This window comes from Lithobates pipiens, unplaced genomic scaffold, assembly GCF_037356315.1.
Source record: "Lithobates pipiens isolate NorthernLeopardFrog02 unplaced genomic scaffold, aLitPip1_a1.2 Scaffold_18, whole genome shotgun sequence".
Classification (NCBI taxonomy): Eukaryota; Metazoa; Chordata; class Amphibia; order Anura; family Ranidae; genus Lithobates; species Lithobates pipiens.
Window position 1 is genome coordinate 149,863,419 of NW_027507758.1, and position 14,370 is coordinate 149,877,788.

Genomic DNA, 14,370 nt, shown 5'->3' on the forward strand with positions numbered 1-14,370 from the left:
CATTCAGAAAGGGCAGCATGACTCGAGCATGTGCAGTAGAAAACAGGGTGTGATACTGTAAGGCTTCACTTCCTGTTTCCCTTAGTAAGGATGCCAACACCTGCACCCTTAGCTGAGGGATGAGTCGGCTTCAGGGTGCCAATATCACGGCCTCCCAGGACAGGTATGTATCCTTATATTAAAAGTCAGCAGCTACGATATTTGTAGCTGACTTTAAAAAATTTTTTACCCAGGCCGAACTCCGCTTTAATGATGTATTAATAATTACAGTCCTGCATTAATTTGTGTCTTTTCTATCAGCCATGGGTTCGGTATCGAGTGGAGATTAAGCTAGTTGTCAACCGTATTATTTGGTATATTGTAAATCGGTTCATATAATAATCCCCATATTTTTTGAGTGCCCAACTAACTGCTTTAATTGCTCCTTCATGATCTATATTCGTATAAAGTGTGTCCTATCACTGTGTCCACTTCTATGTCCAATTCTTGAAGTAATTGTTGTGTGCTTGGTATACTTCAAGAATACTGATGGGACTAATATGTTAGTATCTACATGTGGTGATATATGCAGTGAATGCATTGCAAACTGCTATTACAAGGAGGGAAGGAGGCTTCAGAGGGAAGAAAAGTGACAAACTAGAGAAAGGAGAACAGTTACATAGGAGGGATGGAAAAGGGGGTATGTAGGAGATTAGGGATGTTGTGGCTGAGAGCATACATGCATGTCTGTATCAGAAGGACAGTTTTGATGTTGGTCAAAGCTGAGTGGATGGAAATTTTTCACCCAAGGAATCGGACAGATTGGAGTAGGGAGTTCCAAAGGATGGGAGAAGCTCTGGAGGTGAGCATGGGAGGAGGTGACAAGGGAGCTAGAGAGCAGGAGGTCTTGGGAGGAATGAAGAGAGTGGCTTGGTTGGTATTTTGGGCCTAGGTTAGTGATGTAGCTGGGGGCAGAGTTATGTCTGGCTTTGTAAATTATTGGTAGTACTTTGAATTTTATTCATTGGGTGAGTGGAAGCCAGTGGAGGGATTGGCAGAGAGGGGTGGAGAACACTGAATGGTTGGTAAGGTGGATGAGTCTTGCAGCGGAATTCATTATGGACTGAAGGGGGGATAGTCTATGTATATGTAAAGTCTATGTAAAGGTAATCCAATGAGGAGGAAGTTTCAGTAGTCCAGACGAGAGATAACCAGGGAGTGAATTAGAATCTTGGTGGTGTCAGTTGAAAAGGGGCGTATTCTGGAAATGTTGTGGAAGCTAGGACGGCATAATTTGGACAGGAATTGTATGTGGGCCTGAAAGGACAGTTCAGAGTCTAAGGTCCCTAGCACCCTGACATGGGGGGACAGACTAATAGATGTGCCATTGATCTTCACAGAGAAGTCAGGGGAAGGGGCACATGGGGGAGGAAATACAGTTTTAGACTAGTTTTAGGAAGTGGTTTGACATCCAGGCTGATATGTCTGTTAATACAATAATACAATTTTATTGATAACATTTTAAACTTGTTAAAATGTTAATTAGGACTGGGAGACTGGGCTTACCAATACATCATTTTTTTTTTAAATTATGTCAGAAGTTTAAATTGGTTTAAGGTGACTGCCTCTGGTTTATCATTAGGTATTGCTTTACTTGGGTCTCTGTTAAAATATTTGCCAAGGACCACAGTTCCCGAACAAACAGACATTGCCACCAAACGTGCCAGATGGTGCCTATGTCTGCACATTCCCAGAAGTGTCGTGGGGCATAGCTCTGCATGCATATGGAAATCCAGTCCAGAAGTTGGTTTCCTGTGAGAATACATTTTGAGAGCAAAATCTAGGGGTCCTCTATATCTATTGACAGACATATTTTAAAGAGAGATATCATTTTATTATTTTTTTTTTATTATTATTATTAGTAAATCCGTGAGATTAGTCTCAGACCCTATTTCTAATTTTAATTGAGTTAACATTTGAATTTAAGTAGACACCTTCTTTATAGTAGTTTCTGGTGTAGAAGACCACATAATATTCATTGTGAGTATCAAAAAATGCTTGTTCGGAGTTCAGCAATGATTGCATCACCTCTTGCTGAATAAAAGGGACCCTGTCATCAAAAAGTCTGCTGCAGGTAGAAATGCCTAGAGGTTCCAGGCAGTTTCGTAGTGCAAAGATCAAATGTCACAGTTTATTGGCACCTCAGTACGTTGAGTAGCCTTAAAAGCCCATAGGAATTTGCAGGAGATAGGAAGTGCTGGAGCTTTACCTTTTAGAATATGCCAGTGTTCAGGTGTGAAAGCAGGGTATAAAGGCTATGTTTGACTTTTATGCCGCGTACACACAATCAGAATTCTGGTCGGAAGAAGCTCCGATGGTTTTCCCCAATGGAATTCCAACGGAATTCCGCTCAAGCTGTTTTGCCTACACACGATCACACCAAATTCCGATCATTTAGAATGCGGTGACATACAACACGTACAACAGGACTAGAAAAAGAAAGTTCAATAGCCAGTAGCCAATAGCTTCTGTCTCGTAGTTGAATCTGAGCATGCGTGATTTTTGGCGTGTCGGAATTGCATGCACGCGATCGGAAATTTCCGATACAAAGTTTTTCCGTCGGGAAAATTGAGAACATGCTATCAATTTTTGGCTGGCGTAAATTCGGACCGCTAAATTCCGATGGAGCATACACACGGTCGCATTTTCCGATGAAAAGCTCTCATTTGCCTTTTTTCTGAACGGAATTCCGATCGTGTGTACGCGGCATTATAGTTTGAGTCTGTGATCTAGGACAACTATACAGCAAGTCATAGTGCACTCAGAACTCCTGAACTGCATACTTGTTCCAAGTCAGTGACTTTGAATGTATTAAAAGAGGAGATAAGATAGTGGCATCCCATACATTTTTCCCAGAGCAAGTTTCCTTTAAAGCATCTGTAGGTGATCACATGGGGCTTGCATACTGTGGATGATTGAATTTCAGTCCTCTCCTGCATTCTGAAGTAATTTTGCTTAGTAAAAAAAAAAAATGAAGTTTTTGAGCATGAACAGCACTAACATCTTAATTGTATTCAGTTGAGAATTTGACTAGACTATTCCTCTGTCTACTGTCCCTTGCAATCCAACAATCTTCTGTGTGAATAATTGCCTTCTATTCAAATTGGTCCTAGTGGGTCTGTCTGAGTTGGGGAGATTTGATTTCAGGAGCAGATACTGATGTGAAAAGACATATGCAATTCACTATTGAAACCTATTGTTGCCTTGTGTTCCAGGCATGAAACCTATGGACAGCAGTATCCAGGGCAAGGTCCCTCTTCAGGACAAACACCCTATGGAGGGCACCAACCAGGAATGTACCCACAACAACAAGTAAGTTGATGGAGTACTTCATGTAATTTCCCATTCAGTATAGCAGAAAAATTGGAAATGTATTTGTTGTATTGACTGCATTACTAGAGTTACATCCAATAGACTTTAGCTTTAAAGCAGCTTTTATAAAATATTGTTTGGCACTCTTACAAAAGTTTACAATTTTAGTAAACCCTCTGTCTCAGAAATTGTGGCATAGAACTCAATACAGTATCTTCAAAAGTCATGTCAATAATCATATTCCTGTAGTTCAGTTTAAGTTTTCAAACTTCAATACTCATGCTCGGGTTGAAGGAAAAAAAGATGACTAGTGCTGTTTTTTGATAGCTTGGGATCCTGTCTGGTGCATTCAGTCTAAAATGTTATCACTGAAAAGATACACTGGGTGTTTGGTGGATCACAAGGGGCATAACTAAATCATTTCAAATGAAGTGCTCTAGTTCCTCTAGAAAATATACCTAGCCAAAGATGGATCAAAATTCAGCCATTTCTGCAGGAACCAGATACATTTTGATTCAGGTATGGCTGTTCCCGTTTGACATACGTTGATTGACCGATCAACTTCTGTCGAACATGATTGCCTAAAAACTATTGTTGATCAACGGCTGCAGCCAATTGGCTATAGCTACTGTTCAGTGTATTCTTTCTGACAGCGGAGGCATTATCTGAATACAATGTTCCAGTGATAAGGATTCCTTCACCCACCTTGCTTGTGTGGTTGGAGAAACCCATTTGTTTTTTTTTTCATTCAGCCAGCTGACATAAAAAAGAAAAAATCAATCCATGGCCAGCTTTAAGACCTTTCAAAAATGCTTATAAGTATTCAATTGAACTCTACCCATTTGTCTCAAACAGAAATACTATTGTCCAACCTTCATCTCAATTTGCCTCAAAAAGCTAGGTAATAGGTTAATTTCCAATAAAAGAAAAATGTCCAAGGCATTTTCTAACAAAAAAAAATGTCTTGAAAAGCAAAAGACAAACTTATATGAGACTATATTGGGCTTTAATGGCAAAGCTAGCTAGCTTGTAGCGCAGTACCCATAGAACAGAAATAATGCATATGCTGTACATCATCCTGGAAGGACCCACTGTTTTTTCTCTACTATTTGTATTTTCTTTCTGGATCAAATCACAAGAAATGTGTATGCATACTTTTGTATCAGAAGTTATACTGCTGAATATTTAATAGCACTGGGCTATATAGATTAAACAGTGCACAATGGTACAAACTACATAAATGTCCAAAGATTTAAACACACACATGAATTGACCTAGCTTTTCATTTGTTTGTCCTGGATAATAACGGTATATATTTATGGTATATAGTGGTTTACATAAAATCTGTTTCATTTAATTTTAGAACTTCAAACGCCATATGGATACTATGTATTGTCCTTCATCAAAGCGCCATGAGGGAGACATGTACAGTATGCAGTATAGCAGCCAGCAGCAGGATGTGTACAATCAGTATGGCAACACTTACTCTGGACCTGACAGAAGGCCAATGCAAGGACAATATTCTTTCCCTTACAACAGAGAGAGGATGCAGGGCCCAGGACAAATGCAGCAGCATGGAATGGGACCTCAAATGATAGGTGGGGCAGTGCAGTCATCTTCGGGTGATGGTGCTCAGCAGAATATGTGGCCCTCACGCAGTGATATACCCTATCCATACCCAGGAAGGCAAGGCCCAGCTGGCACACAACAGCAAGGAACTTATCCAACTATAAACCGTTCTGATGATATCTTGGGATCTGACCAAAGAATGAATCATGAGGGTCCTTGGCCATCTCAACGGCAGCCTTCCTACATGTCTCCATCTGGATCAATTCAACCAAACACTAGGGCTCCGCCTTCATCTTACCAGACCCCACCATCAATGGCAAATCACATTTCAAGGGCTTCTAGCCCTGCCTCATTTCAGCGCTCAATAGAAAACCGTATGTCACCAAGCAAATCTCCTTTCTTGCCTTCTATGAAAATGCAGAAGGTTATGCCCACAGTTCCACCAACTCAAACAACTGGGAATTCTTCACACACTTCTATTGTCAGGCGTGAAATTACCTTCCCCCCTGGCTCAGTGGAAGCAACTCAACCAGTCTTGAAGTCAAGGAGAAAAATTACCTCAAAAGACATTGGTAAGAGGAAACAAAGTTTCTTTTTTAACAAATGTTTTAAATAATTTATTTAAAATTATTATATTACAATGTATTTATAAGCATTATATTTTTCATTGTACGTGGTGGTGTGGCAAATGCAAAATGGTATTTATAGTGAATTCTTAAATGTGTAAATTGGAAATTGTTATTGCTGTTTTGGAAAGCCATTTGCCCTAGGACAGATATAAATAACAAGTAGGGTATTTCATATGCCATTACCGAATATAGATTGCTTTCATTTTAGACTGATGGTACAGGCACATACTGTCATCAGGACATAAAATAATACAAAATGTAATGTGTAATAAAAAAAAAAAAAATCTTAAATCGTACTATTTTTTTTTTTTAATGCTCTATATATAAAATACATGAAATAAAATAAACCATATAAAATCACTTTCTGTAGAATGTAGCTTATTTATAAATACTAAATTATACCTAAAATGTATTTATTTTCTGTATAATTTATCTGTATAATTTTATCTCTATAGAAGCTTGAGTGCCAGTTCACACTAGCTCGATGCGGGAACCAGTGCAATTCCATTGCCGGTTCCCGCATCCCAAAGGACTTGTAGGCAGTTCACACTGCCTTATGTGAACCGCTGCAGGTTTCAATAGAAAGTTAATGACACCACCAGATCGGTTTGCGAACTGTCAAATAATACGGGAATCAGATCACTTGGGTGTGAACACCTATGCGATCTGATTCCACTGCAGACCAAAAAACATCCTGTAACATTTTGGTGCGAATGCGATGCACATTCAATCTGTATGGCTGAATGCGCATTGGCACAGACATTGCATGTGATCTGCACAACAGTGTGGTGCGAATCACATGGAGCATCTAACATAGCACCACTGTTTCTCTGTGTGGAGGTTGACCTCTTGGTAAAAGGAACAGAGCATTGTTCTCAGTTGAGAGCTGCCCCCTCTGATGACTGATAATCTGGTTGAAAACAACTTCATAATGCAGCAGGTCAGACAAGGTTCAAAAATCACAGATTCACAGAGTAGATGAAGCAGAAACGAAGATTCTTCCACTGCAGGTTTTATTGCACAGATTTCTCTGCAGCAATGAAATCACTGCCAATGGCTGAGAGTGCTGATTGGATACCAATCGACAGACCTTTTTCGGTCATGCCCGTTGAACAGAAGCCAGCCTTGCTGCTGTACACATGAGTCGAATATCAGCCAGTTTCTATTGAACCAGTTGATGCCCCCCTGATGTTAGGCCTGTGTGTATGGCCCTTTAAATGCAAAGGCAACAGTGTGCAGTATCTTAGATGATATACTGCTATGAGGCTCAAGACATGGGAGTGCCTGGACACAGGAAGTGCATTGCTATTAACGCAAATTAAAGGCAAAAGGGTATATTGTTCACCGTACTGTTGAGGCATGATTAATGTCTCAAAATGTTTTCATCTTCACATTTTAATTTTGGTTCCACTTTAAGAGAGCACTCTGGGTCTTGGGACTTAACTACTTCAATACAGGGCACTTTCACCAACTTCCTGCCCAGGCCATTTTTTAGCGATGTTGCACTTTGAATGACAATTACGCAGTCATGCAACACTGTACCCAAATAATTTTTTTATCATTTTCTTCACACAAATAGAGCTTTCTTTTGGTGGTATTTAATCACCGCAAATTTTTTAATTTTTGCAAAAAAAAAAACTGAAAAGTACCAAAAAAATTCACAAAAATAAGTTTTTCTTTGTTTCTGTCAGAAAATGTTGCAAATAAGTAATTTTTCTCCTTCACTAATGTGCGCTGATGAGGCTGCACTGATAGGCAGCACTGATAAGTGTCACTGACGGGCATTGAAAGGCAGCGCTGATTGGCATAACTGATGGCCACAGTTTGGCCTCACTGATGGGCACAGACTGGTGTCACTGGGCACAAAGTGACATCACTAAGGGGCACTGCTGGGGCTGCATTGTAATTGGGGCACTGATGATCAGTGCCCTGATTACCTTTACACCTCTTCCCTGTGAGGAGATGCTGATTGGCTCTCCTCACCTCACACTTGTCAGTGTGATGCAAGGAGAGCCAATAAATGGCACTTTCTTGTTTACTTGTGATCAACTGTGCTTCGACAGAGTTACATGGGCAAAGAGACACAGCTAGAATGGGCTTGTGCCGTGTCCCAGGAACCAATTGACGGTGGGCGGACGGCAAATGGTTAAAGGGATGTCCTGAAATCAAGCTAATGATTTGTTTAGACCATTGGAGTTTGCAGTCCAATGTGAAAGAGCCACAGCTTTGTTGGAGCAATTTTTTTTATTTCATTACTTAAAATGCTGAAGCTAACTATGTGGGAAATTAAATAGCACCAATATACACACAGTTATCTGGAGAACTGTATAAAACAATGTTAAATTATGTGCAGCAGGATTACAATAAAAGTGATTTGCAGTTATGGTGTGGGATATCTTTCTTGCTTACCTATGATAGAGGATCAGGTAGATGCCTACAGCCACAATTTAGATTTGTGTGCACTAGAAAATGCTTTGAAGGACAGTTGTAGAACATGGGATTGATTTACTATTGCATGTTCTCTTTGCAAAGTTAGTTTTAAATATGAACTTAATAGTCATTAGCTTTAGAGGCATGGGGGTTGATTTATTAAGGGCAAAGGCTGTTTAACCAGCAAAGTGAATTTAACTTTGCGAAAAAATGTCCCTTCACTTCATTCACTAAGTTGAGGGAAATTTTCTTGAAAAGTTAATTTCACTTTGCTGGTTAAACTGTCTTTGTCCTTAATAAATCAACCCCTGTCCCATTATTCTAAAGCTAATGACTATTATGTTCATATTTAAATAGCATCTCTCCTGCATCAGTGTCAATACATGGATCAACGGTCTGCCCTAGGTAGAAGAGGACCCTAAAGTTGGAGCTTCAAAGCCAACTTCAGGGTTACTCAAGGGTATCATAAACCAGTATCTAATCATAACTAGGACTGCCACCAAGTAATACAACTGGAAATTAGGCAAGGCTATTCCACCTGTCAGCTGGCAATGGAAGTGGATGTTTTAGTCATATAGAGGAGGACAGAATTTTGGCAATTTCTCTGAAGAGTTTTCCTCAGCATGGTATATTGATGTGCCTGTTTTCCATAATAATTCTTATTTAGGTATTTAGCATTTTTGCATATAAGAAAAAGAAAAAGCCTAAAACTGAAAAGAAAATACACAAATAATTCCTTTTTATGCCTGTCTTGAATTTACATTTCTGACTTGCACAGGTGCTATCAAATACACACAAGGCAAGGGCTTGTTCTTCTCTGCTAGGCCTGCTATATACTGTACATATTGTTATTCTACAAAAAAAAGAAGAGAATGGCATGCTGCTATCATTGGAACCTCAGCATTTCTGTACATTTTTGCAAGTTAAACCTATTGTGTGATTGTAATTTGTTCAAAACATTTTATGAATATATAATTTAAATATAACGCAGTTCTAAATATGAGTAACCATATGGACAGTTTTTCACTCATGCCGCATGATTCATTTAAATTAATAGTTAATTTCAAAGTGTGTAATTTGGAAATGTATTTATTATTTTTTTGTACTTTCTTTTTTTCTAGTAACACCCGAAGCTTGGAGGGTAATGATGTCTTTAAAATCTGGTCTCTTGGCTGAAAGTACATGGGCTTTGGACACCATCAACATCCTACTATTTGATGACAGTACAGTGGCTGCTTTTACCCTATCTCAGGTTTGTGTATTACAGTTAAATATTGATGTATCCTTTGTTCTTTAGCTTGTCTTTATAATATATAAATCAAGGAAATTAACCGATTTGAACTGTATTCGAATTTTCAATGGAGAAATGAGTAGACAGGGAGGCCGTCAGCCGTAGTTTCCCTATAGAAGCTCTCAACTGTGGATTATGTACTAGGGGACTCTGGGCTCACCCAACTACACCCTCCTTCCCTATTTGTGTTACTTTAAGAGTGACAACATATAGCAGAAGGAGCAATAGGTTATATTATAATCTTGTTTTTTCGATGAGTATCCTAAGCATTCATCTTGAAGAAGCCGATTTCATCCAGCTGCGTAATATGATGATAGAACAATAGATGGACAAGATTTTCACACATACCTGTGAGAGATACAATGTAACACCAAATTAAATTTAAAGTTTGGAAATTATCTGCAGGGAAATTATGCATACTAGTTGGGAATGTAAAAAACAAGATACCGTAATGTAATTTTTAGCATATTTTTTATGCTCGAATTAAGGAAATTAAATACTTTATAGAATACTATATGAATTTTATGACATCTTGATAGTCCTATGTAGCTTATATGTTGAGCTGTTTAATTCTTTATTGCAAAGCTACATTAAACCATTTTATAACACTTTTATATTTGATTTTAACAGCTGCCTGGATTTTTGGAGCTTTTGGTGGAATATTTTAGGAAATGCCTCATTGACATCTTTGGGATATTGAAGGAGTATGAAGTTGGGGCAAATGTTTGTGATGCTCTTGAAAATTACTTAGATGATAATCCATCTACAGAGGAAGAAGAAGCTGCTATGGATTATGAAGAGGATACGGAGGAGGAGGAGGTTATTGATGAAAATGAACCTGATCAGGATAATGACATTGATTTGGATGACAAAGAAAACCTAAACCCAGAGGAAAAAAATACCCCACACATAAAACCCGAAACGTTAGTAAATCGAAGTGAGAAGCCAAAACAAGCAAGTAAGTTTGATAGGCTGCCAATCAAAGTTGTAAAGAAGAATGATCTATTTGTGATTGACCGTTCTGACCGACTTGGACATGTTCAGGAATTCAATAGTGGGCTACTTCATTGGCAGCTTGGTGGAGGTGATACAACCGAACATATTCAGACTCACTTTGAAAGCAAAATGCAAATTCCCTTGTACAGGAGACCTCAAAGACCAATCAGTCCTCCAAACAAAAAGAAGAAAGAGCAAGATGATAGACTTCTACCAGATAATGACGAAGATCAACAAGAAAAGAGCATAACCGCAACCATTGATGATGTGCTCTCTGCAAGGCCAGGTGCACTCCCTGAAGATTCCAATAACCCTTGCTTGCAAACAGAGAGTAACAAACTTTCATTAGGAATCCACCAAGCCAAAAGTCACAGGAATATAACTTTACTGGAAGATGAACCAAGAAGCCGAGATGAAGTTCCTTTGTGTAAAGTAGCTCCTTGGCAAGACTCTTTGGCCAGGCGTTGCATTTGTGTGTCAAATATTATTCGTAGTTTGTCTTTTGTGCCTGGGAATGATGCTGAAATGTCAAAACATTCAGGCTTGGTCTTGACTCTTGGGAAATTAATTCTCCTCCATCATGAGCATCCAGAGAGAAAACGAACACCACAAACTTATGAAAAAGAGGAGGAGGTAGAAAAAGGTGCCAGCTGCAGCAAGGATGAGTGGTGGTGGGACTGTCTCGAGGTACTGAGGGAAAATACTTTGGTCACGTTAGCCAATATCTCTGGACAGTTAGACTTGTCTGCTTACACAGAAAGTATCTGTTTGCCAATTTTGGATGGTTTACTACACTGGTTGGTGTGTCCATCTGCTGAGGCACAGGATCATTTCCCAACAGTAGGGCCCAATTCTATCCTTTCCCCTCAGAGACTTGTGCTTGAAACATTATGTAAACTCAGTATACAGGACAATAATGTGGATCTTATTCTAGCCACACCTCCTTTCAGTCGCCAAGAAAAATTCTATGCGACTCTAGTTAGGTATGTCGAGGATCGCAAAAACCCTGTGTGTCGAGAAATGTCTGTGGCGCTGCTTTCGAACCTTGCTCAGGGGGATTTAGTGGTAGCAAGGGCCATAGCTTTGCAAAAAGGAAGCATTGGAAACTTAATAAGCTTCTTGGAAGATGGTGTTACCATGGCCCAATATCAGCAGAATCAACATAACCTCATGCACATGCAGCCTCCCCATTTGGAGCCCCCTAGTGTAGACATGATGTGTAGGGCGGCTAAGGCTTTATTGGCCATGTCTAAAGTGGAAGAGAATCACTCTGAGTTCCTTTTGCACGAAAGCCGTTTATTGGATATCTCTATAACAGCGGTTCTGAACTCTACAGTTTCCTCAGTCATTTGTGATGTACTTTTTCAAATAGGACAGTTATGACACCAGTGGGAAGCCAATCACATATGAGAGGAGAGTAGGAAGTTGCACATAACTGGCTATTTTTCTGTACTTTAGAGAAGAAGAAACATGACAAATAAAAGAAAAGCAAAGATGTTCCTCACCCAGTTATTATTTACCAATTGGAATTTCTAAGAAATGGTTAATGAGCTATGAAAATAAATATTTGCTGTTTGTGTATGTTCATTCTATTTTTTTTTTCTTTACCAAAGTTGGTGATTGTTTCATTTGAAGGTCATTTTGGATCTTATTTTTTTAGTTTCTTTTTCTTGATTGTATTATTAGCCTTAGGGGACAGATAAACCCGTGTGAGCATTGTAAAAATGATACTTTATCACTTCTTTGAAGAGAATAAGTTGTTATTATTTCAGTTTTCATATTCAGAGTATTTTTTTGTACCCTTGAGTTAAAAGAAATGTACCAAACCAGTGTGCAATAGAACCACTAGTGACATTGTTGGAGTATGTAGAAAAGGGTGCTCAGTTTAAAATCAAATCTGTTTTTATCCTTTCGATGACAGTAATATTAGAGTAGAAGCAGAACGAATAGACACTTGTCGGGAAAATAAAATCTGAACATTTAAACTTATTTAAAAAAAAAAAGTTCAAAAATTCATACCACTGTCATAATCAAGTATAGTATTTGAGATTTCATATGATAACAGCCTTTAGATGCTTTGTTATATTTTTTTTTCTCGTTATTACCCAGGGTCTGGGATGTATATAAGAAATGTACAGGCCTTCACTTTTTCTTTTCTTAAAACTTAATTTTTAGTATACTTTGGCTATCTCCCCATGATGTGGTTAAAGTGATAGACTTTTATTGTCATCTTTTTTTTCTCCTTTGTCATGGCACTGAAAAAAAAAATCCTGCCCATATTTCCCACCATGGGGGTAATGTGCAGGTTTCTGTATGTATAAATTAATGCTCTATTTCAGTATAGCAGCTGGACACTTGCAGGTTGCAATTACAATGTGGAAAAAGTCACCTGCCAACTAAAGAAGACAATGGTTATATTATACAAATGGCGGTTATAACAACATAACAGATGAATCGACACAACTTCTGGGGTTTTTCAGTGATGAAAATCAACATATTTGTATTTCAAGAAAATGTAGTTTAAAAAAAAAAAAGAAAAGAAAATGAAAAAACTTGTTGTAAATTCCTCTTTTTCCTCTGGCTTAACGAATATCATTTATTCAGTATAAAATCTTTATACTATATGTTCCACATGTTAAGAATAAATGTACATTAAATCTTGTTAAGCACTGTGATGGGTGTTTTTGAATAATCACTTTTTCCTCTTGTATATAGTCTTTGAAGTATGTTAATGGTCTTTTACACAACTGTTTCAATATACGCTCTCTGACATTGGAAAAGGTTTATATACTGTACTGCAAGGTTCAGCTTTTATATTGATTTTAAACAGACTGTATATATTTTTGTAGAAATTAGCAATAGCTTTATTTGCTTCCCGTGGGTACCTGAGAAGTTGCATTGAGATATAATGTTATTTTGTGTGCATAGAGTTTTGATGTAAAAAAACAAAAACCCAACAAAATTCTTTGAAAACACGAATTATATAAAATGTTTTCATTTTCTGAGCAGAATGCAGACTACTGTTTATTTTATACCATATAGTTTGCATTACATTTGTCTTACAGTAGAGTTTATTTTGGTCTTTAGCTTGCACATTTTGAATTCAAAGACCAAAATGCCTAAATATTCTGTCTTGTTTGGTTTGTAGGGAGGTGGATGTAGCCTGTGCAAATCTGCCATTTCTTTGATGTGAAAATATAGCTTTGTAGAATTTCTTTGCTTAACTTCTTAAAATGTACGTAAAAGCTAAATTTAAGTCACTTCATCATGAGTTAAATACTTTCGCCTCCTTTGCAGTAAAAAAAAAAAAAAATATATATATATATATATATATATATATATATATATATATATATATATATATAATTTTCATGTTCCCAATCCTCCTAACTCAACATTGTTTCAGGGTGACAACACCACATAATATGAAATATGATAATTGAATTGTTTAGAGTATTGTCAGTCACTACAATTGCACTCTAAGTTTCATAGTTAGGTTGAATAAAGACACCAGTCCATCCAGTTCAACCTGAGTGAGTGTCTACAATTGTCCCTATCCCTGTACATTGCACACTCAGATTGGTCCCTACCCTCAATGAGCCCACAATCCAAGGTCCCCATTCATATACTAGGGCCAATTTCAGACAGAAGCCAATTAGCCTACCTGCATGTCTTTGGATTATATAGAGGTGCTCAGACAACCTCTATATCCAGTGTTGCCCCTATTGCCAGGTGTTTGATAGTGGCTCGCTGCATTCACTGTGGTCCTGGTCTGGCAGGTGTGACATAAGTGGAAGAGACAGACTGTTGCTGCTATCTCCACCCTTACCCAGTACCCACTGCACAATCTATCCTACCAGCTAAATGATCGCAAGCAAAGCTGGGGATCTTTGCAATAGACCAGCATTGCAATGTAAGTATGATTGCACACACATGGACCGTTGCCTTACATCTGTGTGGAAAGGAGTTGAACATTCTGTCAGACTTTATTTCTGTTTTGAAAAACCAGTGGAGAGGTTTCCTCCACTTCCTGTCCAGGTGATGCCTGCACAAAAATGGAGGGTTCAGTTTGTTGTCTTTATAAAGCAGCCATAGCATCAGGGG

The 14,370-nt window shown here is 38.3% G+C and overlaps 1 protein-coding gene across 12 annotated transcripts in view; it reads left to right on the forward strand.

Annotated features, from left to right (window-relative positions):
- ARID1B (AT-rich interaction domain 1B) overlaps positions 1–13,277 on the forward strand; it is a 527,934-nt gene extending 514,657 nt beyond the window's left edge. For all 12 annotated transcript variants that reach the window (XM_077486264.1, XM_077486251.1, XM_077486257.1 and 9 more), the window contains 4 exons: positions 3,255–3,351; positions 4,715–5,492; positions 9,101–9,231; positions 9,901–13,277. In XM_077486264.1, coding sequence (XP_077342390.1) covers positions 3,255–3,351; positions 4,715–5,492; positions 9,101–9,231; positions 9,901–11,649 — 2,755 coding nt within the window. In that variant the 3' untranslated portion in view covers positions 11,650–13,277. The remainder of the gene's footprint in view (positions 1–3,254; positions 3,352–4,714; positions 5,493–9,100; positions 9,232–9,900) is intronic.
- The last annotated feature ends 1,093 nt before the right edge of the window (positions 13,278–14,370 follow it).